We start from the raw sequence: 14,311 nt of genomic DNA, 5'->3' as shown, positions 1-14,311 counted from the left end.
CACACACACACACACACACACACGCACACACATACACACACACACACACACACACACACACACACACACACACACACACACACACATTCTCAGACATTAAGACGTGGCCTCTGTCAGTGGAGGCGAGCTGAGGCGTGATGGGACAAAAATTGAAATCACTCGAGTGGTGTGAATGGTCGCGTGTGCGGCAGGATTAGAGCACGCTACATCAACCTCAGATTTGGATCATCAAAGGAGATAAAACAATGGCCGCAGAGAGAAAATATTAAATATTTTTAAGACAATCTAGGTCTTTAAACCTGCTTTTATTAATATAATAATGCTTATTTTTAATTGACACTGCCTATTATGACCTATAATGTAATATCCTTAACGTACACTGCATTGCATTTTTAATTCAACAACATGTTAATCAATTGCTTTTTAAAGTTCAATATACATAGTTCCAGAAGCAAAACCGCAGACGAATAATGAATGTACTTTTACATTATCGCCTAAATTGCATCATTGATAACTGTCCCATGCAGGGTCCTGTATGGCAACAAGATCACTGAGCTACCGAAAGGATTGTTTGATGGCCTGGTGTCCCTGCAGCTACTGTAAGTACTCTAATCTGTATAAAGGGTACACAAATACAAAGATTATGGGATAAAACTGACTTTGAATCAGAAAAAAATAGACATTGAAAATATCTTTACGTCTGTACTCCATTGTGTGTATCAACATTGAACAATATTAATAATAGTTTGACAAAAGAACACAAGTGTGTTTCCAACAAATTCAAGCGGGGGTGACATTCAAAACTGCAGCACAGTTGCAGGACCTGGTCCAAATAAATAATTCAATATAAATGTGACATATGGTCCTTGCAAACGCTGCAGTCCTTCAGCAGAAACTGCTAATGTTCTGGGGCTTTTCCCCCATAAAGTGAAGTCAAGCAAAGACAATGAGAATGAGCCGATCCAGACGGTAATTTTTCTGCACATTCAGGTGTGATCATTGGTGGAAACTAAGGTTATATCGCCCGTTATTCTATCTACTACCTTGCTTGAACAGCCTAACAATGCTTTTCAAAAAAAAATCTGAATCCTCAGCAAGCATGAATGTACTTGAATCTTTAAATCCATAAATTCTTCTTTCAGCCTCCTGAACGCCAACAAGATCAACTGTCTCCGCGTCAACACCTTCCAGGACTTGCACAATCTCAACCTGCTGTCACTGTATGATAACAAGTTACAAACCATCAGTAAAGGACTTTTCACACCACTGCGATCCATCAAAACTCTGTAAGTGCTTACAAACTCATGTTTTAACAAAACACACCTCAAATTGTGACTAGCCACCCTCCCCATTTTGTTTTGTCAGCGGTGGACAACTTACATTTGGACACAGCAAGTTTTGATTTGATCATGCAAAATGTGGATAAAAATCTAGCCATTTTCAAAAAAGTACACTTCTTCAGACACGTGTATTTTTAATTACCTGTTAAATACATTTGATTTACTTATGCATCATTTCAACTGCTGAGCTCAAAAAGGATGGGCCATAAGATTGATCCTTGAGGAACACCATAGGAATGCTTGACAAACTCTGAAAATCATCTGCAGATTAAATACCTATTCGATAAATAGTATAGGAACCAGTTAAGGGTCTTGTCTACCCTGTCACTATTATTGTCTAAAAAATAAAAAAGATGTAGAATTCAAGCAGAACCAGGACTGAACATTGAGCAACGAGCTACGTCTCGTCAAAATAGCTGTTGAGCAATTTCTCAGATGCAGGTACATCTAATGAAGTCAACGCATGAATTTGTTTTCTATTAGAATGTTCCAGCATTGGCTTTTGTACCTCTAGTCCTGGCACTTGGCTAAAGCAGTTACAAAGCAGATGGTGACAAATGCATTCTCTCCACTACAGTCATCTGGCTCAGAATCCCTTTATGTGCGACTGTCACCTGAAATGGCTTGCCGACTTTCTATTCGACAACCCCATCGAGACCAGCGGGGCGCGCTGCAGCCACCCAAGAAGGCTGGCCAACAAGCGCATCAGCCAAGTCAAGGGCAAGAAGTTTCGTTGCACAGGTAAGCGCATACAATGATAGCAACAACAAAAGCATGACCTATACACCGTGGTGGAAAGTAATAACGTACAAATATGTTGCAATAGTAGTTCAAGGCGGGCTTTTGTAATTTACTTGATTGATCAGGAGATTTTGTAAGTTTCTTAGTTCAGCATTTTTTTCCCCACTCGGTCTGCAACGTTAGCAAAGCTATGGGATCATGTTGTTTTGCTCGATTAACAGCCAATCCAGATAGTTCACAACAACAGGTAACACATAATTTTCCTAATAGTTGATCTAACATGGAAACTATTTTGCGAAGATTAATTTTTTTTTAATCTAATTGGCTTCTGCCACATTATTGTTTTTTATTTTATTCTTTGGACTTTTCTACATGTTAAATCACATAATTTTTCACTTGTACGTACATACTATTATGTTTTAAATATAGAACGTTTGCCCCAGTCATGATTGTTACGGTCCTATTCGAGCACAATTGAGTGTGGAATTCCAAACTGTGTTACAGTGACGTACAATAATATTTTTAGGACTAAAACTCTGTTGTTTTTAATGAACACTACTCCAATGCTGCTTTTTGGTCAGGATGGTGGTACTCGGAGAGCCATGAGTTTTTTAGGTGGTACCACTCATTTAGAATAATAACATTGGAGCCTATGGTTACTCCTCAAACTGGTTCTGGCTGCCCTCTCCTTGCACCTCCTCTTCCTCCCTGGACGATTCTGGACCTTCCCACCATCCTCTCTTCCCACTCTCTGTTTGCCCCCCTTGCCCCTCTTCCCCTCCATGCCCTGCCTCCTGTGTGGACCTGCACTCTGATTGGCTCGTGCAGCTGTCTCTTGTGCTTGATCTAACCATGTGGCCCCGCCTGCTGTGGCATCACATGGTTCCGTCAAGCGCCAGGGACCGCCCGGCACACGCTCGCCTGCGTCTACTGGCCGATTAAGTGACTCGGAACCTTAACTGATGATCAATGTTGCAATAAAACACGTTATATATGAAGGTCTGACATGATTGCCCCTTTTGCACTGCATGATGCTTTACAAAACCAGATACTAGTACATAAATATATATATTTAATATCCCAAGGCACAGTATGCAATATTTGTTTGACCATTCACATGAGCGGTTATCCTGTGCAGTTGCGAGATGTTTACACCCCGCAAATGCATCTTCACTTTGGATAGTTTGCTGGCAGAGCTGCTTTAGAGAGCCTCGTTGTCGACAATGAGCGAGCATGTCGCAAAGGTGCAGAATTGAGAGTGGACCAGGGCGTTCTGCTGCCGTGCCTTCTTGAGAGCATGAAAAGGCTTGCAGCTCAAGCATCATTGCACAATGTTGCGAGAAAAATGCAAGATGAAATAGCATCCATTTTCCAAGGTTTTTTTTTTTTTTCGAACACTAAAGGTTTTTCATCATTCAAATTTGGGAGAGTTGTGGTGTGTCAAATTTAGAGGATTTTTTTTTTTCACTTTACAGGGACTTTTAGTCATTATAACCTTCAATTGAGGATCTTATTACAGGTGGGAAAATGTTGTTTTGCCCATTCCATTGTTTGTCAGTGTGATTGCCTGACGTACTCAAAGTGGTGTGTAGTGAATTTCCCATTAAGAAAATTCAAGAACTAAAACCAGACCAGAGCTTTGCAATGGAAAATAATCATACTTAAGCATTCGTTGTTTTAAACTTGTACTTTTTTTAGTATGCATTAGGAAGCATCATTTTCTTTTTCTAATCAAGAACAAAAATGAGAAAATGTTGGCGTCAATTAATAAGAAGGTGTTTTAGATGACTGCACTGTGTACTGTTAAAATAAGTAATGACAATCTTATATAAAACTGGCTTGAGATGGGAACGTTTAAAAATAAGTAATAAACAAGAGGATTGCCACTTTGTGCTGTTAATTATTGCGCGACATGTCCACTGAGATTTCAGATCCGCCACACACCTGCTCCTGCTTCAAAATGGTCATACGGCAGCGCTTCAGGGCTAGCATGGCTCATCCCAGCGCCCCTTTTAAAACCTCCAAACCCTTTTCTATTGCCACTAAAGGAACAACTAATGAGCTTTCTGTTTTCGCTTAAAAAAAAAAGTAACTCTTTAACTGCTTTCCTTACTTTTTCCCTAACAATAATTTTGTGGCACCCCAGAGACTTTATTAAAAAATATTTTGCTCATGAGAGGAGGTAATGTTACCATGCTGATAGACAAGAACATTGAAATGTGCAGGTTGTTATGCATTTTATACAAATGTAAAATTTCCAAGGAAATAAATAAACATATGGAGGACTGCAAAGCTGGTAAAACCAAGCAAATCTGTGCACTTAAACTGTCAGTAATTTGAACCTGCCTTTTTTTTTCCCTGAGTCACTTTTTGCCGCTCACTTGTCGACAGGTCAAGAAGACTATCGCAGCCGACTGAGCGGCGAGTGTTTCCAGGACCTTGTTTGTCCCGACAAATGCCGCTGCGAGGGCACCATGGTGGACTGCTCCAACCTGAAACTGACCCGCGTTCCCTCGCATATCCCGGAACACACTACTGACCTGTAAGTAGTTGCACAAAAGATTTTGTTGAATCTAAGTGTATTTTTGCATTTGCAAAACAATGTACGGCATGCAAACGATAAACGTCTATAATGATTGAAAATTTAGTATGCATGCCAAGCCTGTAGTTGGCGATGTCGAGGAGAAAGATTGGTCGGTTGGTCTATAATGATAGATTGGTGAATTGATTTTGAAAGCACTGTACTAAGGACCCTTTTGAGTGGACTTTTTACTGTCCATTATATCAAGGTTCCACTTAATTTAAAAGCAAGTCTCTGAATTCACTTTACATGATATTAAATTTCCACAGCACACCTCACATAACCTGTAGGAATAAGTCAATACAAAACTCTCTTAATCTTGCCGTGCTGCTATCTTCCCTTTTCATATTTTGGTTTTAGCTCCCATGTTTAAAAAAAAAAAAAAAAAAACGAATATAAAAAAAAAAAAGGTTCTCATTGATGTGTTCCATCTCGGTACAAGAACCCAAAGGAGCCATCGTGACATCCGGCAAGTCTCACACTAGCATACTGAACAGTCCCTTATATTCTTTTTTAGCAGTGATAAATGGGATGGCGCATAGAGAGCAATATGCAACAGGGAGATCCTGATTACATTGTGAGCAGGCTTAAAGTATTGTGGCTCTGTGTTCAGCTTCTACTGGGGGCTGATAGGGGATTATTATAATAAGACGGCGCCCCGCTCAGTATTCAGCAGAGCCGTTCAACATAAAGAATGACATGAAATGTAAGCACATCGATGCAATATGTGATGAAGTCGAGTCCTTAGAGCTACGCATAAAGGGAACAACGGGTTGCCACAAAGCGCAGTGATGTTGAGAAACAAAAAGATGCGCAATATCAAACAAAAGCCAAGAAAAGTTTGGAGAAGAACACCCCTGCTGGTCCGAGAATACAATTGCGAATACAAAGAACCTTAACCACAGTGTTGTCTCCATCATTTGGATGCAAGGACCTCTTCACAAATATCGTGATGAATCATCTCAAGCAGAGGAAATTTTCTCTTATACATTTGAAAAGAGGAATTTGCCAAATGGAGGAAACAATGTGAAAGTCATACATATATGAATAAATAACATGATCTACATAAACAGAAGATGAAGTCAAATGAATGCCAAATTGCCAAATGGTGGACTTGATGGAGAAAACAGACTTTGGTGGCGGGAAAGCGTTGCTTAAACATGTTACGTCCAGTGCGGTTTATATGTATATAAACAAAACAGGATTTTCCCTGAATTTTAGCTGGCGGTAATTTAAAAATATCATCATGTAACGTTTGTTTTCTATGTGGCAAGCTTTCCCAAAGATGTTACAAAGTTTTGAAACTCAAATTTGACAAAAAGATGACTAAACATTTCACCGTTATCTTCGTATTGGCCAGAAAATGTTAACGATTCGTGCCTGTATCATTTATCACAGGAAAATGAAGCTCATGCCACTGGAATCATCTATAAAATATCGTCTCCTCTAAATCAATGCATCTTGGAAATTTCACACACATCCATCATTCACACACATGCTTTTCCGTAAAATGACTTCACTCTTAAAACATTCATCCACAAAAACCAATGGCCCCTATAACCTACCTTCTTAAAATATAATTGTCGTTTTTTTCTTTGCACCTGCTGTAACATTAAAGAATTTATTGGTGAGAATATTTTCTCTAAAAACACTCGCACAGTTTATAGTGTGATTAAGTTGCCTTTCATGCCTATATGCAGCAAATTATGACCTAGGTTGTGTCAAATAGCAAACTGAACAGACAAGCAGGCATAAAGTTGATTGTTTTAATAGCCTTTTTCTAAGAATAGCTTCAATACAACAGATGTCTCTTTGGCGCATTGTCGGTATTCATGACCCCATAGAAATGATTCATTGTTGTCTCGTCTGGTCTTTTTTTCACCCTCGGCTCTAAATTAGCAACCCCGCTTCGGCTTAACATTTGAGGAGTCACTAAAGGCCTTTTAACCTCTTTTTTAAGACTGTTGACTTTGAAAGATGGTCTTTGTGACATCTGACCAACTCAAATGGTCTTTTTGCGCAGGCGGCTGAACGACAACGAGATTGCTGTACTGGAGGCGACGGGGATGTTCAAGAAGCTTCCGAACATGAGGAAAATGTACGTATGCTTCAATGTAATGGAACGTTTTTTCACCTCTCGTCACGAGGTGAGATCCTCTCATCACGAGAGGAAATCTTTCAGGCCAAGGACGATTGGTTGACCACTTCGGTGCAGATCCACCAAGCCTTTTGTTGGTGTTTTTTAGTTGGAGCCATTCACACTTTGTGCAGGTCTGCAGTTTTAAACCCTGACATTTTTTGACGGTTTTATTAAGTCTTGTCCATGTTGGTTTGAGGTCCGCTTTGGAAAGTCAAATCTCCCATTCCGATGACAAATAATAGTATGACTTATTTTTTAAAAAGAGAGATAAAAAAAAAAATTCACCTTCCAAAGAAATGGCTTTGTCGTGTAAAATCTCTGCTACAATTATTGAAACAAATGGCTTTTTTGAACTATATCTGACATAATCCATCTATTATATTCTACCTAGTTTATATTCCACCTAGTTTACACCAGAACATGGTCTCAAATTTGCTACCATTAAACAGTTGCAAGATACTAGCCCCTGCATTGCTACAGTAACTAGCTACTGTTGCTATTGCGCTCCCAGCTATATGGCATCTCCTCTCACACAATTTGGTAGATAATGTGCATTTTTACAAATATTATCACCTTATTATAATACTATACTATAATATTACTATTCTACCTTACCTATCCATTACCTTGATCAATAAACGACCATAAAAATCAGAGACGCTTTGTACGTAACCTAACATAAGAAGTCCAGGTCATTTTTTCCTTAACTGAATGATGACGCCCGATGATAAATTGTGGTTGTCAAAAACTATGCATTTCTGCTTTTATCTGACAGTAGAGAAGGCCTTACCTATTGCACAATAGACGACTATTTTCCTTCTCTTGTCGGTTCACGCCTTGATGCGTGCAATGGCAGCAGTGTGATAATTCTCGAGGTCCCCGCAACTTGCTCTATATATGTTTGTTAAGGCAGCCGCAGACGCACGGAGCAATGTTATCTGTCTAGTTCAGAGGACGGCTCATTATTATGTAAATTAGGTGGCTGTTCCCTGTCGGCCGTTTCAACAATTGTTCCGCCCGTGTTACTCTATACTGAGGAGACATATGGGATGGGAAACACCATAGACCGGCTAACAAATCTATCGTAGTAGTGCTATAAGGCTTTAAGTAGTGTTTGACCATACACACTGCAGCAACACATGTAGACAGACAATATAAAAGTATTCACAGGCAGACAGGTATTTATCCTCTGCAGCTTAGCAGTAATATCAGTTGTGAAACTCTTTTCCTTTGCCTGAGCAACTGTTATATTCTACCCCAAGTGGTCAATTATTTCATTCATATATTCAATTTAATTATTGCAGTCTGGTTTTCCAAAGTACATTATTAAGGAGAGCTATTTTCTTTATTGGAAAACACATTACAAATGAATGTTTCAGTGTACCAGTGAGGTTCCGGAACAAATTAAACCTGTATGTCAAGGTATCACTGTACATATATTCATTTTTGTGGTTGTGGCGAATGAAAATTATTTCACAACTGTATATCGTTTACATCTTTTTAAGCTTGTTTAAAGTCCTTAGAATCAGACAAAATCATTACCAATCAAATATAGATTAGATCCATTTCAATGGCGCAGTGGTATTTGTATGAAATCCTACCAGATTGCCAAGTGAACAGCATCCTCAGTGTATACACTTGGTGAGGGACTTTATGATGAATCTTATGGCGAGACTTCATTACACTATGCAAATTGTAACAAGGAGGAATGGCAGACAAAAATGTGCTTTTTTTCTAAGAGAATAAGAGCAAGTATTTGCTTTCCATCACATTATGCTCTCCCAAGCGACATATAGGATTTGGCCACATACAGGGGAGAGACTAACTGCTCATTATGTCCGCCAACCGCAAAGACATGGATTTTACACTGTATGTACGTATTGCCCTGCCTGGTGGGTTAGCATTGGAGTATAGTCGAACGGCAAAATATGTGCTTGGGAGAGAACACGAGGAGGAAAATGGGGACAGAATAGGCGGAAGCAAAAAAGTTCGGGAAGAGGAAATTTGACGAGAGGCGGAAAACAAGCCAGGAAGAGATGGAGAGGAGGAAGCCAATATCAAGCGGAAATAGAGGCTTGGCCTTCGATTCAGATTTACAACTGCGCTTTATCTACAACGTGCGTGCGTGCATGCGTGCGTGCGTGTGTGTTATGATGGAGCTGGGTTGGGTTGAAAGGGAAAAAAAAAATAAGTTGATTTATTGGAGAGGAAATTGCTAACCATCTAGCAGTGTCGCCAACAATACAGATTGGCTCCGCTCTCATTTCCATTTTGCTCCTCTCAATTCCTTCCGCCTGTTCTTCATCCTCTTCCACTCCCACGGCGCCGATAAGAAGCAGCTCCCGCGGGTTTCCCTGAAGATCCGCACGGGTTGTGATAGACATCATCTGGACTTATTGTCTCTGCGGCTTTTCATTTTTAATTTTTGCGGGGAGATAGATTGTCGTTACCTGTCAGATGATAGTGAGAACGCAACAGGAAATCGTCAGGTTGTCGAGATGCAACAGGAGGTACATCTGTGCAATCTGATGAGTCCAATACGAGAAGTGTAATAAGAATTGACTTTGTCCTTAATGGAATTCCTCATCTTAAAGAAGTGCTCCACCCATGAGTAAAAATACAATCTGTATATAATTCTTGATTATTTTTTTGTTCATTCATTCATTATAATTCTTGATTAAATTTTTTGTTCATTCATACATTTTTCTGCACAGTATAGTATTAAGCTATGGTGTCATTTTTTTTTTATTGGCAGATGATTTTGGTGTTACGTGATTATTCTTTTCTGTTTTTAAACTCACACTGTCAGCAGTCTAGTCATTGATGTGTCATTTTTAAGATACATTTGTTCATGGTGACTTCTTTGTTGCAGCAACCTGAGCAATAACAAGCTGCGGGAAATCCGCGAAGGATCTTTCGATGGAGCGTCTGGGGTTCTGGAACTTCTCCTGACTGGCAACAAGCTCACGGGTCTGCAGGGACGAATGTTCAGAGGCCTCACTGGACTGAAAACTCTGTAAGTGTACCCCCCCCCCCCCCCCCCCCCCCCCAGCATATCAGCATATTTTTATTTATATCCTCAGGCTAAGACATTATGTCGAAGTAGGTTGAGGATCTTCATTGAGACAAAAGTAGTGCTTTGGCACCATTTTGTGGCATCTATTGGATATATAATCAAACAATTACTATCATTACAACAGTATTCATAGTAAATCCCGTGCTAATTATTCACAGGTTTTCGCTATTCGCGGCACGGTTCGGTTCCTAACCCACATAAAATGCGAACAATTCTGGATTCGGAAACAAGAATGGAACACATTAGTTATAACTTGGTTGATGTGTGTGCACCAATATGGTGGAAGAATGCTCGTAAACATGATAAACATGCAACATTTGAAGGAGGATTGGACGTTTTTATGCAGCACTGAGAAAGAAAATGTTCTGGAATCCAAGCTCCAGCACAGGATGCTATTAAAATGTGCATTAATTGTTGGCTTTTATAGCCTAAATGCCGTTTTGATTTGTGTTAGTAACTGATACTGTGGGGCTGTTTATTCACCCACCCTGAAATCAAAGCTAATGACAGCCTCATTTAACCACCCACTGGCTAGCATCCAATTAGGGGGTTACATGATAGCGCACAGAATCATGAGCCAAGCTAATGTCGCCTGTACATCCACAGTAATGACAAGCTAATGCTATCATATATATATACGGGCTAATGACTCTCTAATGGCATCAAAACCGTCTCTGTCTCATGTTAAGCGTCTCCGTGTTACAGTATTAGCCAAGCTAACTCGGTTAGCCTCCCCGCAGTTTGCTAACTAACTTGATTAGCCCTAACCCACGTGACTTCCAAGACGACCGCAGCTGATATCACGGGACAGACTCCATGTGGTTGTCCTTAAGGGACCAGTCAGATCGTATAATGCTATTTAATCCACTCAAAGTAGATGTTTTGTTGCCAAGACACACATAAAGCTCTTTTGACATAGACTGGTTTAAAATTTGATGTTTGATTTTGAGATAGGAGTATAAACATGTGAATGTAGAGCATTAATTTAGTGTTTGACAGGCAACCCCTGTCATATACTATATTAATCCAAGTATTGTCTTTGTAACTACAGCCTGACAGCCGTGTGTTTCTATAAATACTTCATAATGCATGAGTGGAAGTAATAATCTTCCAGTGCAAATATTTTCCCAACAAATTACACCCCCCCCCCCCCCCCCCCCATTAGCCAAGTTGTTATTCATGTCAAATTGACAGTTGAGATTTATTTTTATGATTTATTACCCGTGTTCCAGAATGTTGCGGAGCAACCAGATCAGCTGCATTGACAACACGACATTCACGGGCCTGAGCTCAGTGCGTCTGCTGTCGCTGTATGACAACCGGATCTCCAGCATCGCCCCGGGAGCCTTTGCCACCCTACACTCCCTCTCGACAATGTGAGTCATGTTTGTTTTTATCCTCTCATCGCTTAAGGCAGTGTCACAAGTAGATATTTTATCTTTTTATCTTCAAACATTGTATGAAAATGTCACAAAAGTGGATATGCACGTGATTTGTAACGTCTGCCATCGAGTGAGAGCATTTAATTGCTCTGCTCTGCATGTCACTACACATCCCCGACATAGACAGGTGATCAAATATTACAACATTAGATGGTTTGTGGCAAATAAAAAATAATGTTGGCAATCACTGGGCTGTCAGCGTTTCTTAAGACACCTTCAAACTGTTTTATGATTTGAAAAAAGTTTTATTGTTGTTTTTTTCCCCCAGACGGTCAATCATTTGGTGTGCATGATTGTAGTGCTTTGTCAACGTTGTCTATTTTGTAGGTCCAAGAAACTGAGATTATTGACACTGTCATCTTAGCAATAACTTAAAATGTATGGACATTTATTTCCTGAGCTATTTTCATGTAATTGTATCTCATGGCGAGCCATGTTCCCCGTTGCGATTATGAGGGAGCGAATAAGATGCCATTACCTCTTGTCCTCCATCTTCTGACCACCTACTGTACACGTGAAGGTCGTAAATAACATCAGTGCGGTAAAAGCTCACAAGTTGATCTTTATTTCTTACTGTGAACACATACCACACTATAAAAGTCTTGCCCTCAAAACAACAGAAGCTCATATAGCTGTCAATTTCAATTCAAGGTTCTACCTCATTCTATTTTGGACTCAAGTTTTGACAGGGAGGTTGGACAAATACCCATTGCTGCATAAACTTGAGCTGTACAGTTTTCTGGAGAACGGCTGCAACAGCAGAATAATGATCGTCTTTTTTGAGCATAGCATTACGTCAAACGTGTTCATATTTAATTGGCACGTATTGTGTGCCATGAAAGAATTGAGGGCAATTGTTGTGGAAGGCCTGTTTGCTCATTTCCTTATCATTTCCTTATCTGCTTCTATGTATCTTTTTTATTATTATTTTGAAACTTCCTCGCCACCAACCCACACACCCCTTTAACGCCTTGTTTCCCAGTAGAGTGTGTAATTTTAATTAAAAGATTAACACGTCAAAAAGGGGAAGGAAGTGATTTTGCTGAGGTCGGGGCGCCACACATGGTAGTCAATTCAGTTGAGGAAATGAAGAAATCAGTGGCCCTCCTAAGATCTAGCTGCAACTTTAGCATTGCGGCCCGTAATGCAATATTAAGCGTAGTGCTGAATTGTCGTAACCAGAATTTAAAAGTCTGTTGAAAATAAATGGAAATGCGATTGATCCTGTCCAGGCCCATAAAATTTGAAAAGGTGTTTATTTTTTAATAAAGAAAATTGCATTTTACAATCTACTTAATTAAAATATCCAATATTGAAATAATTAGATTTGCTTCAACCAAATGGGCATTGTGCTGCTTCTTCTGGTGTGTTTGCCTTAAAATATAACTTTAAAAAAAACAGTCGGACGTAAAGGAGCGTATGCTTGTAAATACTTTTCTTATATATGTTGATTCAACTTTTGTTTTCAAATGCCCTTTGCTTGTAAAGTAATATATAATTTGTGCATTAAAACTAGGCAGCAACATTGAAGAGCGAAGATTAGAGGTAGTTGTTTAGAAGCAACAGACGTCTCGTGTCTAGCAGAGTTATCATCAACAATAACAATACATTTTTCAACACGACAATGTTCAAAAAAACTCAGTGGCTTGTTTACTGTATTACTGTAGCCATGGTAACAAATTTCCCCGAAGCGGCAGAGCAAACTGAGCTAGTGCGAAACAGTTGAGCTGACCCATCATTCATTTTTCAAGATGAACTTTTGTCTCAGGAGATGCCAGCTGCCAAAACCGTTCTTCTCCCTCCCTCCTCCCTCAGGTTTAATATGCCTAACCGTAAATATCACATGAGCTGTCGGAAAGGCAACAAAACGCTATGAGAACTCATCAAAATGAATATGATGAATATGATAACCTTCTTTTCTTTTGCTTCTTTTGCTGTTTGGTTCGCCTGGTCTGCTTATCTCTGCCTCTCTGTATATTATTTAGTTCACAAAATGAATAGAAAATGAACGATAACCTTTTTCTCCAGGCCTCTTTTATTCCCTCTTTGCCCCCCCTCCTCCTTGCCCACCAACACCACCATACACTTCCATCTAAATGTATGTGTTTACGACTAAATGTGCCTTGGTGCCTAAGTAGTTTGCAGTGTTGTAAAGTCAACATTGAAATTCTGCTGTTCATAGCAACTGAGAAACGTTTTCTCTCGCCTGCTTGCTTGTGGTGTCCCTTCCGTTAGTCTTTGTCGTGTCCGGTCAGTGCACCAAAGATTTCTTTTAAAATCAAAACTGACGAAGGGTCCGGTTGATTCGACTTTTGCGGGTACGAGCGCAAAATATTTCTTCATGGTCCTTCATCTTTTAAGCCAAACTATACAATACAGTAGGAACACAGCATAACCTCCCATGCGCTAATTTTGTTCCATGTGTTTTTGCAGTAACCTCCTGTCCAACCCTTACGTGTGCGACTGTCACTTGGCCTGGCTGGGTCAGTGGTTGAAGAAGACCAGAGTGGTGAGTGGAAACCCTCGCTGTCATAGACCCGCCTTCCTCAAGGAGATCCCCATCCAGGACGTGGCCAACCCCGACTTCACATGTGATGGTGAGGCCACACGTTAGCTCTGATGAGTTAGGGAGGGGGGGGGTGGCATCAGAACGTAATCCTCAACCCTCTACCACAACTTTATACTGATTGTAAAAATTCAGATCCACCAGAATCTTTGCCATGTTAGCCGGCTTTTTCAGCTTAGGTGCTGAATCTTGTATTGAGGTGTTTGCTGATTGTAAACAGGGGGCAGGGACCTCCTTAGGCTTATCAATTAATGAGTGTCCACAAAACAATCATCACTATTGATTTTGAATTACATCCATTCCAAGCTGTCTAAAAAGTAAGCTTACACGGTTCATCTGAGGTTGTGCTCTTCCACATCTTGCAAGGACGTTTGAGCGGTCGTAGCTATGGATAAATTAAAACAAATAAAGTTGTGGAATGGTAC

General features: G+C 40.0%; 1 protein-coding gene across 5 annotated transcripts in view; it reads left to right on the top strand.

The window, feature by feature from the left end:
• The window catches only part of slit3 (slit homolog 3 (Drosophila)), a 170,974-nt gene that overhangs the window by 120,504 nt on the left and 36,159 nt on the right, over positions 1-14,311 (top strand). For all 5 annotated transcript variants that reach the window (XM_088398680.1, XM_088398590.1, XM_088398507.1 and 2 more), the window contains 8 exons: positions 528-599; positions 1,143-1,286; positions 1,918-2,081; positions 4,473-4,623; positions 6,686-6,760; positions 9,675-9,818; positions 11,111-11,254; positions 13,754-13,917. In XM_088398680.1, coding sequence (XP_088254806.1) covers positions 528-599; positions 1,143-1,286; positions 1,918-2,081; positions 4,473-4,623; positions 6,686-6,760; positions 9,675-9,818; positions 11,111-11,254; positions 13,754-13,917 — 1,058 coding nt within the window. The remainder of the gene's footprint in view (positions 1-527; positions 600-1,142; positions 1,287-1,917; positions 2,082-4,472; positions 4,624-6,685; positions 6,761-9,674; positions 9,819-11,110; positions 11,255-13,753; positions 13,918-14,311) is intronic.

Source organism: Syngnathus floridae, chromosome 1, assembly GCF_059516105.1.
Source record: "Syngnathus floridae isolate MCC-2025c chromosome 1, RoL_Sflo_1.0, whole genome shotgun sequence".
Lineage (NCBI taxonomy): Eukaryota > Metazoa > Chordata > Actinopteri > Syngnathiformes > Syngnathidae > Syngnathus > Syngnathus floridae.
Note: the sequence above shows the minus strand (reverse complement) of the source record. Positions and strands in the feature narration are given on the sequence as shown.